Source organism: Thalia democratica, chromosome 7 (assembly GCF_965202585.1).
Source record: "Thalia democratica chromosome 7, ktThaDemo2.hap1.1, whole genome shotgun sequence".
In the NCBI taxonomy this organism is placed as follows: Eukaryota; Metazoa; Chordata; class Thaliacea; order Salpida; family Salpidae; genus Thalia; species Thalia democratica.
This window is the reverse complement of record NC_139171.1, coordinates 2262858-2278877: the sequence shown is the minus strand read 5'-3', so window position 1 is coordinate 2278877 and position 16020 is coordinate 2262858. Positions and strand designations below refer to the sequence as shown.

General features: G+C 26.8%; 1 protein-coding gene across 1 annotated transcript in view; it reads left to right on the top strand.

Annotated features, from left to right (window-relative positions):
• LOC145840930 (serine/threonine-protein kinase SMG1-like) overlaps positions 1-16020 on the top strand; it is a 47932-nt gene that overhangs the window by 10909 nt on the left and 21003 nt on the right. Inside the window, exons 9-32 of the mRNA XM_082948286.1 lie at positions 1342-1405; positions 3797-4015; positions 4200-4378; positions 4706-4830; positions 4994-5106; positions 5177-5304; positions 5811-5954; positions 6385-6500; positions 6824-7025; positions 7641-7856; positions 9099-9295; positions 9569-9795; positions 10833-10997; positions 11538-11710; positions 11954-12077; positions 12387-12499; positions 12752-12979; positions 13509-13659; positions 13845-13958; positions 14249-14385; positions 14645-14793; positions 15035-15146; positions 15388-15494; positions 15703-15829. Of these exons, the coding sequence (XP_082804412.1) occupies positions 1342-1405; positions 3797-4015; positions 4200-4378; positions 4706-4830; positions 4994-5106; positions 5177-5304; positions 5811-5954; positions 6385-6500; positions 6824-7025; positions 7641-7856; positions 9099-9295; positions 9569-9795; positions 10833-10997; positions 11538-11710; positions 11954-12077; positions 12387-12499; positions 12752-12979; positions 13509-13659; positions 13845-13958; positions 14249-14385; positions 14645-14793; positions 15035-15146; positions 15388-15494; positions 15703-15829 (3630 nt within the window). The remainder of the gene's footprint in view (positions 1-1341; positions 1406-3796; positions 4016-4199; positions 4379-4705; positions 4831-4993; positions 5107-5176; positions 5305-5810; positions 5955-6384; positions 6501-6823; positions 7026-7640; positions 7857-9098; positions 9296-9568; positions 9796-10832; positions 10998-11537; positions 11711-11953; positions 12078-12386; positions 12500-12751; positions 12980-13508; positions 13660-13844; positions 13959-14248; positions 14386-14644; positions 14794-15034; positions 15147-15387; positions 15495-15702; positions 15830-16020) is intronic.

Genomic DNA, 16020 nt, shown 5'->3' with positions numbered 1-16020 from the left:
ATATTTATTAAAAAAAAAATATTATAATAATGCTTTCTCAACTGTTATCAGGTAGTTATGTGTAAATATTTATTAAAAAAAATATTATAATAATGCTTTCTCAACTGTTATCAGGTATGTGTAAATATTTATTTAAAAAAAAAATATTATAATAATGCTTTCTCAACTGGTATCAGGTAGTTATGTGTAAATATTTATTAAAAAAAAGTATTATAATAATGCTTTCTCAACTGTTATCAGGTAGTTATGTGTAAATATTTATTAAAAAAAAATATTATAATAATGCTTTCTCAACTGTTATCAGGTAGTTATGTGTAAATATTTATTAAAAAAATAATGTTATAATAATGCTTTTTCAACTGTTATCAGGTATGTGTAAATATTTATTAAAAAAAAAATATTATAATAATGCTTTCTCAACTGTTATCAGGTATGTGTAAATATTTATTAAAAAAAAAATATTATAATAATGCTTTTTCAACTGTTATCAGGTATGTGTAAATATTTATTAAAAAAAAAATATTATAATAATGCTTTTTCAACTGTTATCAGGTATGTGTAAATATTTATTAAAAAAAATATTATAATAATGCTTTCTCAACTGTTATTAGGTTAAGTTATGTGTAAATATTTATTAAAATAAATAATATAATAATAATGCTTTCTCGACTGTTATCAGGTATGTGTAAATATTTATTAAAAAAATAATATAATAATAATGCTTTCTCAACTGTTATCAGGTAGTTATGTGTAAATATTTATTAAAAAAATAATGTTATAATAATGCTTTTTCAACTGTTATCAGGTATGTGTAAATATTTATTAAAAAAAATATTATAATAATGCTTTCTCAACTGTTATCAGGTAGTTATGTGTAAATATTTATTAAAAAAAATATTATAATAATGCTTTCTCAACTGTTTTCAGGTAGTTATGTGTAAATATTTATTAAAAAAAAAATTATAATAATGCTTTCTCGACTGTTATCAGGTATGTGTAAATATTTATTAAAAAAAAAATATAATAATAATGCTTTCTCGACTGTTATCAGTTATGTGTAAATATTTATTAAAAAAATATTATAATAATGCTTTCTCAACTGTTATCAGGTAGTTATTGCAAACCCCCGTTAATTTATAAAAGTTTTATTAAAAGTTATCAGGTATTTCATGTGTAGATATGTTATTTCAAAAAAAAAAAACAGCTGTTATCAGGTATTTGTTGCACCACTTGTTAACTTTATCACAATTTTCATCATTTACTTGAAATAATTTTATCTACATAATTATTTTTAATAAATTTTACTTAAAATTTAAGTAACAATATATATTTTTTGTTTAGATGCGTGGGAGGCCTGTTCAATACTGTGACGTCACCAATCGTCACTGATCATTTGATAAGACAGGTTTGTTGCGTCATAATTGTTTGCAACTTGTGAATACTTGGTAGTGGGTGACTTGCTTTAATGATTACTGAGCAGTATACTCAAGAAAATTAGATTATTTTATTAGTTAGAGCTGCTGATCAATTAACTTTGTTTTTCACTAGAGATTCATTATTTTAAAGTAACAGTTTGGAAATGAAATATTTTAGTAATTATTATAAATGTTTATTCAAACATTACTCGCTCTTAAAAAGCATATTGATTGTTTAATTACAAAAATAAACACGGGTAAAAATGTAAATGAAAACTAACTATGTACGTCGAATTGGGTTTTCTGTTTGTCAAATTCGAAATGTTTGTTTACCTTATAGATAATAAATTATTAATTTTGCTACCTGATGCTACTCTTAAATATAAGTATAAGCAAATAACTCATTAGCTAAACTATTTAATTGCACTCAGGTGTGTTAAGTTTTTGTACACAGTTAAATTTTTATAGCCTGAATAAAACTGAAAAAATGTCGACTATAAACAGCATGAGTTTTGTTACAAAGATTTATTATTATCACACCGTTCGTGTGCGTCAGGCTAATTAAGTTTTTTTTTTCGGAAAGTGTGGCAAAATGTCCGTTTTTTTCAATATAAATGCCTGAAAATTGCTGAATTTCTAGAAGATATAGATAAAAAAAAATATATATAATATAATTGGTATAAAAAAAATGTAAAAGAAAAGAGAAGTTATTTTTGAATTAAAGTTTATATTGCTCAGAAAAACGAACTTATCATTTAATTAAATTTTTATACCAACGGCCCACGGAATTTATTAGAAATAGTTGACATGATTTACATGACAAGAAAATTAACATGACAAAAAAAATTATTGATTAAAAATATTGAACAAGAAAAATTAGTAAGTAAACTAATGAACTAAATGATACAAACATCCTATTAGTAGAAGTATTCAGAGAAGCTTAAGTCGAAAATGGTACAAATAAATAATCATAAGTACATATTAATCAAAATACAAACAGCACACAATAACTGTTATAATTAAATACATCACATGAAGCGTTACTAGAAGCAAGTGTGAACATTGGTACAAATTCACCACCAATAATTAATAAATATAAACAATTACATAGATAACACAGCACATGGAGGTATTACTAGAAGCATGTGTGAACATTGGTACAAATTCACCACCAATAATTAATAAATATAAACAATTACATAAATAACACAGCACATGGAGTATTACTAGAAGCATGTGTGAACATTGGTACAAATTCACCACCAATAATTAATAAATATAAACAATTACATAAATAACACAGCACATGGAGGTATTATTTGAAGCAAGTGTGAACATTGGTACAAATTCACTAAAATAAAAATATAAATAAATACATAATACAAACAGCACATGGAAGTATTACTAGAAGCAAGTGTGAACATTGGTACAAATTCACCACCAATAATTAATAAATATAAACAATTACATAAATAACACAGCACATGGAGTAATACTAGAAGCAAGTGTGAACATTGGTACAAATTCACCACCAATAATTAATAAATATAAACAATTACATAAATAACACAGCACATGGAGGTATTATTTGAAGCAAGTGTGAACATTGGTACAAATTCACTAAAATAAAAATATAAATAAATACATAATACAAACAGCACATGGAAGTATTACTAGAAGCAAGTGTGAACATTGGTACAAATTCACCAGTAATAATTAATAAATATAAACATTTACATAAATAACACAGCATATGGAGGTATTATAGAAGCAAGTGTGAACATTGGTACAAATTCACCAACAATAATTAATAAATATAAAGAATTACATAAATAACACAGCACATGAAGTATTACTAGAAGCAAGTGTGAACATTGGTACAAATTCACCAGCAATAATTAATAAATATAAACAGTTACATAAATAACACAGCACATGGAGGTATTATTGGAAGCAAGTGTGAACATTGGTACAAATTCACCAGTAATAATTAATAAATATAAACGATTACATAAATAACACAGCACATGGAGGTATTATTGGAAGCAAGTGTGAACATTGGTACAAATTCACCAGTAATAATTAATAAATAATTACATAAATAACACAGCACATGGAGGTATTATTGGAAGCAAGTGTGAACATTGGTACAAATTCACCAGTAATAATTAATAAATATAAACAGTTACATAAATAACACAGCATATGGAGGTATTATTGGAAGCAAGTGTGAACATTGGTACAAATTCACCAGTAATAATTAATAAATATAAACAATTACATAATTAACACAGCACATGGAGGTATTATTAGAAGCAAGTGTGAACATTGGTACAAATTAACTAATAATAAAAATATAAATAATTACATAATACAAACAGCACATGGAGGTATTGTTGGAAGCAAGTGTGAACATTGGTACAAATTCACCAGCTTCGTTCCGGTTCGCTAACGAGGCGATAAGGTTGCTCATTGGCGCCACACAGTGGACAGAAGAATACATGGTTGATGACAAATTTGTGCAGTACACTGTAAACATGATTGAACACATCAAATATGTGAAAAGCGACACCAAATTCACACTCAGCTACCTCGCATTGGTTTGTTAAAATATATTATATAAAGTTTGAAGTTAATACATCTATTTTACTAACTTAAGAATATCAAAAATATAAATAGTTTTAAGTATGTTTTAAATACAAGATTAGCAATCTGTAAATATAAAGGTTCTTTAAAGCTTTTACTTTAATTTAAAAATAGTAACATAATATTTATTGTTTTCAGGTTTTGCAAGAAATGGGATCAGTCTTACCATTGTGGTTCATAGTGTCCTTGTTAGAACCGGGATCAATATTATTACAATGCAAACACTACGATGATGTTGACATTCAAAACGATGTCTTGTTGATATACCAGGCATGTCTCAACGTTAAAAACCTTCCCAAATTAGAAAGTGCATACAAGTTAGTAATCATGTACAATTCTAAATGTATAAAAGCTACATCTACATTAATATGTTCTTAACACAGAGCTTTATCACATGTTTGAGTTAAGTTGTAACTTATAATGCAGAACGGCGTTAAATTTATAATAAAACTTCAACAAAAATAAGTGCATTTAGTTTGAAACACTAATTGATGTTTTTAAAGATATTTTGTAGAATAAACATCCTAGTTGCTAACTTAAACTTATTTTTGTAACAGTTTCTAAATTTCTACCCTCAGATTTTTATAATTTAGTTTGGTAGTCACGCATATTGCTACAATACAATCAATTAGATAATTTTATAGTTTCATAACTGGGGAACTACAAGAATCTTTGAATCAGCTGATTGTGATGCAAGATGAAAATGGCGGGAAAATTGATTTGATTGCAAACAATCCGTTTGAAGGAGCTCTAATTGAAACGTTAAAAAGTTTGCTTTTTTCCTTTCAGTTTGTAGATGTTAAGTAGCAAAACAAATTAAAAAAAAAGAATTAAAAAATATTTTTCTTTAAGCTGAGTTATTTGCAATAGACTAATTTATCATTACAAATTGTTCATATTTATACAAAAAAACAACAAATTATATATCACAGGCCAGATGGGAAACAATAGTGAAGGAAAATTACAACAACTATTAATTGCCAATAGTATTTTCAATATTGCTGCACTTACAGAGCTTGGAGATGCTAAAAGCTCCATTATTGGCGTTAGTGTTTCTTATCAATATTTTTGTGCAATTTATTTAAAATATTTACACGTAAAATATATATTTACAGAGATACTTACTGAAGCCGAGTTTGTTCGATTTTCTGCTGGAAATTTACACTCAATCCCGCCAAATGCTGACCACAAATGGCCAATTACAATACGCCATTCTATATGCTCTGTATTCACACTGTCAAAGGTTTGTATTTATATTTATATAAAATCGGGAATTAATAAAAAACACTCGATGTTTTTATTGAACTTTAACTTAGTTTTACAACAAGTAATATTTTGTTACCAAAACAAATCTTAATAGTAGTTCAAATAATTCAGGATAGATTGAAGTTCTATATTTTAAGGACACACTAGCACTAAAGTAGAGTTTGAATAACTTATTTTTACGCTACTTAATGTACAACATATAATAAATTTATACTTTTGAAAAGTCTATCTAACCATGATTTTTAAAATGTTAAAAAAACGCCATTTAACTAAGATAGTATTACTAAAAATTTTAAGTATTAAGTTCCATGCACGTTCTCTCCTAATATTAATATAAATACCAATATAAATAATAAAATAATAACAAATTGCTAAAATGTTTATGACTTAATTATATCAAATATTTAAATCATTTATACTTTGCTCATACTCACTAATTGAAAGAATATTTTCATTGTGTTATACCAATTTTTTTCTACACAGGAATCAGAATTTCACAGTGAGTTATTTGAGTGATGATTACAATGAAATGGCGAATTTTCCAAACCAGAATAAACAACACTATCCGACTATTATCAAGTTTTTATCGAATGTTGTGTTGAACAAGAATACTTCTACTCCTTCAAAGTTAATTTATATTGATATTTTGTTTGTTTTAAATATTAAAAAAACATTGTAAAATACTTTTCATTATAATAATCTATTAAATTAAAATTTAGTTCATAACATTATGATAACAAATCGCTTGTCAGTTTTTAATTATTAATTATTAATTTTGTTATTATTAATATATATTTATTAATTTATTACTAATGAAATATTTTTTCACATGTTCAATATAAGATTTTTAAATGTTCTACAAAAATGTAATTTCATCGACTTTTGATTTTGTTTTGAGTTGATAAATATTCACAGTAAATAAAATGTTAGTAATTTAGTAATGTATTTTTGTATGAAATTTAAATAGCTAACAACTCAAAACGTTCAGTCTTACTGTGAAGTTTTATTTGTTTAAATAAAATAAAACTTAAACTTATTTAAATAATAATTACACCAGGACTCTGTTGTTTAATTGGTGCAAAGATATATTGGACAATTTGCTGAATATGAAATCGGAAAAGTTGTTAAAAGTTGAATATTTCACAAATTTCATCTACGCTATAAATGCTGCAGGTAATGAGTTTCTTGTTGAAGTTTTTTGTTTGATTAGAGTATAAAATATTAAACTTTTGCTGAACAAAACTTATCCGAATTCTTATATCCTCTTGAATAGGGAACCTTTTTTAAAATAACTAACGAATAAAGAAAGCATCATAAAAGAAGTGTATTAATCAGCACATATAAGTCCTAACAGCTTTTCTAGTTCAGTTTACTGTTTTTTTATATGTATATATACATAAATATGTTTAAGTTTTACTAGTAAATTAGTAAAAAATGAGTAATTTTAATTCCAAACCTTCTACCACGACTGAAAATTATTTAAAAATTGTTTACAGGACTTCAGAGTGACAGTTCGTACAACAAGCAAGCTTTTGAATCACTCAAATCAACACAAGTGTTAATACAAAACATGAACATGAGAAATTTGCAAGAACTCCAGCTCAAATGCTGCATAGTTCATCTGTGGAACGTAAATAAAAGTGTGAAAAATAATCACTCGAAATTGCTGCAGTTCATTCCGCTAGACGTCGCCATCGAGTCAGTTTTGTTCAAGCATTTTTATAAGCAGTTTTATTATTCTTCAGTGCTTGTTTTTACATTTAAACCTAGATAAAAACAATATTAAGTTGTGATGAGTTGAGTAACTTTACCTAGCTTATAAATTATAATCATGTTTTATTTATTAATTTATTTTAAGTGTTTGCATGTGAAAAGTTTTCCTCTTTGGTTTATTTTCACACCTTTTGCCAATTAACAAAATTTTGAATTATTTTAAGAAAAAGGGAAACTGGTTCAATTAACATTTTTTAAGTTAACTGCACTTTCATTCAGCCTCGTTTTCTAAAAAACAAATTAGTAGCATTTAATTGTATATTTTATGACAAAACCTGAATAAATTAAAACAAATTACCTTAATAGCAACAATAAAATTCAAGATTCCAGTAAGAAAAATTGGTTAATTTTTTGTTCACGTTAAACAAACAATAAACTGAACAATCAACTTATAGTTTTAAATTACTTAAATACTTTTACCTGTAAAATATACCTGTAAAACGTACCTGTAAAATATAACTGTAAAACGTACCTGTAAAATATACCTGTAAAACATTAATTATTTAAAAATTATTAATAAAAATTTATTGTTACAAACAGCATACTGAACGCCAACGAGCTCAGAGGAGACGTCATCCAATCAGCGAAGAGAACCAACAAACCGTCCAATCACAATCAGGTATTCAGTTTGTACACGTTGAGAAGAAGGTGGTTGAACAAGAAGCTGTTGTGCGGGCAAGTTGACCACAAGTCACGCTTCAACGATTTCCACTACTGTGACGTCATTGAGAGGATATTAAGACCAGCCTGTAACGGGTTAGTTTTGGTCTTTTGGTATGAAGGATTAAATGAAAATTTCTTACAGGAGAAGTTTCGATAAAACTAATTTGAAAGATTAATATTGACAGGTTTGCCACTTTACCTGGAATTCTGGAAAAACCTGGAGTTTGACAACTTAAGCAAAAAAAAAACCAGGAAAAACCTGGAATTTTTAAGAATTTTAACATGTGTGCCGCTTACGCGGTAATTGTCCCTTATTTACTTTCTTCTTTTCGCTCAAGCAGAGTATAAATCGAAAAAAAGCGCGTAAAATTGGCTTTTAGTTGTTGCTGCGTAGCAGCAACTTGAGTCATGGCGGCTTTTCGCTGCATTTCGTTGTTAATGGTTTCAATCTTGTTTAAGCGAATTTAGTTCGCTTTCTAAGCTTTATGGATTTAGTTTAAACGAACGTTTAGTCTTCAGCTTCTTTGATTCATGTAATTTCGTCTTTTAAAAGAATTGATAATTCGATTTATTAGTTTTATGTTGTGCAGTATTTTGTCATCTTTTCGTTTCGCAATTTCATTGTAAATATAATCATTATCATAGATTCGAATTACGTTTAAATTGGTGTTAGTAACTTTTTTATTAAACCTTCAGTAAATAGTAAGTAAGTTATTTAAATTAAAATAAAGTTTAAATATGTAAGTAAGTTAAATTAGTTTATTTAAATCAATTATAGTTTACTCGTTATTCTGGGGATATCTTTTATACAAGTTAAAGCGCATGTTGCGTTATAAACCAGGCCCATAACATTGTATAAGTAGAATGCGACACATGTTCAGTAGTAAAATTTCGGTTTGACCCAAAAAGTTAATCATATAGATAAAAATTTTTGTCATCACCAAAAATTTTTTTATTAAAAAAAACATTTTAAGTAGCTTTACAGTATCTTTTCAATCTTTTAAACTATTTAACACAGTTTCTTACCTTAAATTTAACTTTAAACTAAAAATAGACCCAAAAATACTTTGTATTTTTAAAATTTGTACTTTGAAAAACCTGGAAGAAATTTTGAAAAAAACGAATGGCAAGCCTGTATTGATAGTTTATGATATTAAGTTTTATAGAAAAGTTTTATTTATACTTTTACATATCAAATAGTCGTAATTGAAGCATTTAAATATTGAGACTTCTTACTTATAACTATATATTGAAAAAAGACTTAAAACTAAGAATATTTAAGTTAATTTTTATACAATTGTCATTAACAAAAAATATAAACCAATCAAATTACAGCAAATCGACCCACGTGATATCTGCTGACCAATTGAAGTTGTTGTATCTTTCCTGTCATCACCACAGCAACCAGTCACACCTGTCCGACCTGTCCTACCTGGTTCACTGGTCGCTATGGAAACTGGCCGATGTGACGGTGATGAACAAGATGAAGACCCCGCTGGGTAAACCCAATGAGACGCTGGCTAAAATTGAAAGTTCGTTTGATTATTATGAATTAGTTTTAATAATTTAATTTAAGCTTGAAATAATTGTAGTAATTGAGCAATCTTACTTCAAGTGTTAATTGAGAATTAATTAACTAATTTATTTGTACTTTCATAGATTGTAGTTAATTTAAAATGTTTTATAATTTGCTAATTACCTTGTTGTAGTTCTTATTTTCAATTTTATTGTCTTAAAATAGGTTTACTCATCATAACTATTTTTTAATGTCTTTATGACGTCATAAAAAAAATTACAATCAACAGAAGCGATCAGGAGTTACAACAAGAAGTTGCGACCGTCGATAGTTTCAAACGCGGGAAATACCCACCAAACAAACGAGCCAATGAGATTGCCGCGCGTGGTGGTAACCGGCCAATGGGAGGCGTTACAGCTTCCTCATTTGCTGCTGCAGTTTGTGGGGAATTTTCACAAATTAGTGTACAACGCGTACGAAGGACTCGCCTACAATTCGATACCCCAAGCTAATAAGGTTTTAATTTTAAAATAAAAGTGTAGTTTTTTTAAGTTTACGAATTGGTTGGTATTGTAGTAGTTTTTAAAAATTTGTATGAAAATATCTAAACTTAAAATTATATTACAATTTTCTGTTTAAGTAAAAACTTACTAATCGAAATTACAAGTTTGTCTTATTGTAAAATTGTCGACGAAATATTCTATTGAGATTATCTTAAAACTGGGGTTGTTATTAGCTTGTTTTTTATTATATTGTTTATTGAGCAACGCTGGACTCAGGCATCAAAAACTGAGCCACTTAAATAGGACACACAATGAGATAAATTGAAATCAAATAAAATACGTTTATATTCAACAAAAATAAAATTACATTAAAGAAATATTAAACAAAGGTAGAACTATAAATAATTCATTAATAAGTTTAAACTTATTTGCTTGATATAAAAAGCGATAACTTAGTACATCCAATCAAATTGGTACTAAATTAATAAAAGTAAATTGATAGTCTGTTAAGGGGGAGGTGTAGGGAAATAAAAATAATAATTATTATAAATAGAAGAATGAAGAAATCAGTAGATAATCTAGATGAGATAAATATCATAAACATTTTATTTATTTTGTACTGTTTCTGTGGAAAGTTACTGAATTTTACTAATATTTATACTCTTTAAATTAAAACTTTTTACTTTTTAACAAAATTGCTCCACCTTCTCACACGATGCCACATCCTGTGGTAACCGGTTCCATATAGTCTTTGCTCTGTGAAAAAATGAAACTTGCCACTGACTGTTGTTAAAATTGTGTTTACATTTTATTTTGTAATTATTTCCTCAACTGATACTTATTATGAAAAAATTGACTTAAAAACCTTATATTTGCCATTAATAATTTTACAAAGCCTAAACAAACAAAATTCCAATTTTCTATATTGTAGAGACTTCAATCCAAGTTTCATCAATCTATCATTATGTATTATAGTTTCTTGTTGTGATTATAGCTACAGAAGAGTTTCAAATACATCAGTAAACATTTTTGACAATTTATTTTCTGCAGGTAATAAAGACCTATTTCACAGCGAACAAGCCCACAATCGACCAGTGGTTTCTTCGACTAGGTCAGGAACTCATGGACATGTCTAATTTATCAGGAAAATTGGAATCCGCTGTTTTTTACGGAGAAATATTGATTAAAGATCTCATGCAAAAACAACTTTATATTGTTAGTTTGAATTTTATCCTCTCTTAACTTTTATTGTATGTAAAATTTTTTTTTTCATTTACCTATATCTAAATACACTTTGAAAAACAAAAAGTACTAATATTTTTAGAATTTTTTTTTGTTTTTAATAAATTTTATTACTAATTAATAAATCTTTACAATTTTATTAAATTCTTTCGACTAGTTTAAGCAAGTTTGAAATATTAAATTAGTTACTTGAAAAAGCTAAAATATTCTTGAGTAAATTTTATAGCTTTAATATGCATTTCTTTAAATAGTCATAAAAGTAAAAACATTTAATTTTGTTTTTCTAGCTATTGTGTCTTTGTTTACTTTTGCTTACAATGTTTTAGAAGTAAGAATATAAGTTACGAAATTTGGTTTTTATTTAGTAAAAACACAAATTGAAAAAGTAGTATTAATAAACATAACAAAGTTACAGCATTAAAAAGGAGTATTTGAAAAAGTGTTGATAAGATACGTAGATGCATTTAGAATAACTCTTTTTTATAATAATTAACAAGTACTTATTTAATTTAGCATTACAAAGGAGTATTTGAAAAAGTGTTGATAGGATACGTAGACGCATTAGTGAAATTGAAATCCCCTCAATCTATCATGGGCCTCTACAGATACCTGAGAAATGTTTCTTATATAAGCAAAAACATCAACACTTCGTGGATTAAAGCTTCGGTTTTATTAGCAGGCGGAAAGTTAGTTTTGTATATTCTGCACAACTTTTGGTTGTTATAGTTTACTAGAATCAAGACATTGGTTTCTTCAGTTTCTGTTTTCTTGATTCTTAAATTTATAACTGTAATTTTATGAAATGTTTGTGCTATACAGCAATTTTTTAAATTGTTTTCCTGCTTAGATATCTCAGGTTTTCGTATCCAAATAAAATAGTTTTTTATGAAAATATTTGTAGTTAGTATAAACAAACGTAATTGTTAAAGTTTCGAGAGCGCCCTATTGGAATTCACATCGTCGTTAGAGGGAGCTAAAGATAATTCAATTGGAGATAATAAAGGAGACAGTAACAAAACCTCAGTACCGATACAAACTACCATCATAAACCAGGTATGTTTATCTGTTATTTTTACCATTACTAGAGTGTTTTTAAAGCCATTTTTCTTAGTGAATCATTGTGAATTAAGTTAAGTTTTTTTCATTTGTTTACTCAAAACTGACCTTCAGTAGAATTTCAAATATGTATTATCTAAAAAATAATTCAAAATTTAATTCAACGCAAGTTTTAATTCTGTCATTAATTGAGCTGTCGAATACTAATAGCCAACTTGTAAAAAATATATCAAAAAGATGTATTTACTGCTTTTTTATTTTAGTATTATTTTGATTAACCAATAAAAATTGATATTTTCTCCACAGATGGTGAAATGCCAACAAAGTTTGAACATGTTCACTGAAGCAAAGAATTTATTGAAAAGCGTTTCTAATGATTTCTACACTCCATCATATCTTACCAACACCGATTATTTGAAGTTTGTTTTATATTTATTAAAAGAAACAAATTAGTTTTATAAACAGTTGATCTTTAACTTATTTTTGTCATTAAACTTAATTAATAACTATTAAACTTTACAAACTTTTTAAATACACATATCATCAGTTTATAATTAAATTTATCCTTTCATACATTTTTATTAGAGTTTATTAAAATTTTACGAAATGAAATACGAATTAAAAATAATTTATTTAGTTGCCAAGCTATCAAATTATACTTATTCAAACAGCGCGTTGGGAGAATTTGATTTGGGCAACCACGAGGCGGCGCAAAAGAGCGCTCACAATTTCCTCTCTTTACAGTGCTGTGGCCCACCTAGCGGAAGAAAAACGTCGAGATTATCGGACACGTCGTTCGGCGGTTTGAACAAACCCTGGGATGTGGAGAGTCTTTGCAGGGTTTGCGAGATGCAGATCGTCAATCACGCTTCCAAGATACACATGAACGTCTCTTCTCCGTTAGTTTGTTTGGCGATTTGTTATTAATTATTTTATAGTTTTATATGTTTGATATCTTTATTCAATCATGCTTCCAAGATACACATGAACGTCTCTTCTCCGTTAGTTTATTTATTATTGATTTTTTTGTTACCACTGTTAATCTATATAAATTCAGTAGTAATACTACTAGAAATTTAGTTAAAAGAATTTTTTTTTAAGTATTTAATTTTGAGTTTTTTAAATTGCTGTTTAAAAAAATTATAGTTTTATTTATATAAATCTTTTTAATATTTTTTTTAAAGTAGTTAAAAGAAAATTGTAATTGAAAATTAATAATTGAGTGAAATATTATTTTTTATAACTGAATTCTTTGTAATTAGGTATCTATAAATTTTATTCTGAAAGAGTTTCAAAGAGTTTTGTTTTACTGTAGTTTATATATTTTATACATAATAAAAAAGTCTTTACAAATTGGTAACTAAGAAGTATGGTTTACAGGTGTTCGGACAAATAATAGAAATAAGTATAAACAAATTTTTTGAACAGATCAGCACCATTTCACATGCAGCAAGTGATAGAAGCTTCACTGAACTGCATCAAACTGCAAACATGCGACAAACCAGCTAAATTACCAACCGATTTCCATGCCGTATACTCTGTTGCTAGCTCTATCAAAACTGCTGCTACGAACAATGAGGTAATATTTGATAAAAAAAAAATCAAATTTAAACTAGACGCTTTTTTAAGACTTAAACACATTCTTTGGCTTTTTAAGAAAACAAGCAACTTTATACTTGGTAAGTATTTATTAACATGCATACCCAATTGTTCTATACAAAGGCGTGCGTATGTAAATATACTAAAACAAATTTTTTTGTCTAGAAATTCATCCCGCTGAAAGTGTCTTCAGATGTCAACTCAGGTTCCTGGCTTATCGGATCCCCAATATCTAATATTATGGTGAATATTATGAACAGAGACAGAAACAGTTCTAATGCAAGTTTCATTATTAACTTATATTTTTAATGCTCTTAAAATGCTCGCAAAAAAATCTTTAAAAGTTTAATATAAAGTAAGCATGTACTATAAGTAGATCATCATTATTTGAATTTATCATACTAAAAAAATTAATTGTTTCATAAAATTTTTATGCTCTTTCGTTTTCGACCCAAAACTAGTTGTTTATGCTACATAATTAAATTCTTTTATTTAAAATATAAATTAAAGTCATGCGTATTTAGTTACATTAATTAAATTTATCATCAATAACTAAAGTTACTTTTCAGGCAAACGATTCTCTGTTTTCAATGTCCATGGCAATGATAAAAACCCACAGAACAAATGGAAATCACAAAAGAGCATTGCATATGCTTGTTGATGAATACAATAAAAATAATCAGAAAATTGATGCTAAAGATATAAGGTGGTTGTTTGTATTTGGTTTAAGATAGCTTAAATTGTATTTATTGTAGAATTTATTCACTGCTTTGGATATTTTTGAATAAAATTTAGGTCAAAAACCTTTAAGGTAAAAAAGTACAATTATTTGTATAAAAATATCAAAGTTATGACTAAAGAAAAAAGCTTTTGTATTTAAAGTTTTACAAAAGCTATTTATGAACTATTGTTTCTCTAATAGACCATAAAGTAAATATCATTAAAAGTTAATTTAATTTCAACAGCGATGAATACTGCCAACTAGTGGATATTAGTAACAAAAGTGAAAATCTCAACTTCAACATTGAATGTGCGAAATTGTTGAAAGAAACAGGTCACCATAATGAGAAAATTTCACTTCTCACAAACACACTGTCAACATACCTTCGACAAGGTACTTTTTGTTGTTTTTTTTTGTATATTTTAAAGTTTTAAACGTTTTTTGAACGAGTTATCTTTGATAATTTAAAAAAATTGACTTTAATTTTTTGCCCTATCCTAAAAAAGCTTTTAGGAATATAAATTTTATGAAAGTTTTTTTTTGCTTCTGTAAAACACATTAAGTTATTCTAACAAGAAATTGAAATTTAAACCCAAAAAACTTTTGTAAAATTTAATGAAATATTATTTTCCAGGTAAAAACGATCAGAATGCAATGAGCAGCAGTGGGTTGCTTTTGCTTGCTAAGTATCTAAGAGATAACTTCAAGAGAAAATTGTCACCAAAACAAGAAATAAACACTTCCGGGTATTTAAATATTTTTGTAAATTAATAGCATAGAATTTCCGAATAAAGATTTTTTATTAAAGTGAAATAAGCAATAAATTTAAAATTTCCTAAAATAAAACAGTATATTTCAAATTTTATTCTACCATCTTTTTTTGAGTTTTTAATGTTTAAAATGCAAAGAAGCTTCAGTTTAAGAACTCTAAATTCTATAAAAAAAGTTTCAAAAAAAATCTAATCGTGACGTCATAATACTTTATAGATCTGAGTCACACGACAATGAGGAAACTTTGATGCCAAAATTGAAAGAATTTCTTCAACTTGAAAAAGAAATAGCGCCACTTAGTGTCCATTACTCGAGCCAGCAAGGTTTGGTTTAATGTTTTATAGATAAATTTAAACTTAAAAAATTATCTAAATTTTTTTTTGTTATTAATCAGGTGTATATTTTTTGTTATATTTTTATTTAATTAAAAGTATGATTTGGAATTGATCGTTGTAGTAGTAAAATGTTTTTACAAACTTATTACAATACCACTAAACAATGTTACTTTAACAGAAAATAACCTATTTTCAGACCACGATGCAGTGTTGGGTTGTCTGTACAATTTATCAACATTTCAGTCACCAAACAACATCAAATCGTGGCTGGAAATGGCTAACTGGAACTTCAAGTTGGGCAGAAAGCATGTTGATGACACTGTGTTTGTTTTAATTACTATTTTAATACTCTATTCTGAAAAAAGAAGTAGTTTTTTATTTATATTTAATCCATGATGAAAAGTTTTACATTGTTGATGACACAGTTTTTGTTTTTATTTACTATTATGTTTAAAAAACTTTATATGCGTATTTTTTTTATTTAACTCAAAAACAAGAGTATTTAGCAATTAAT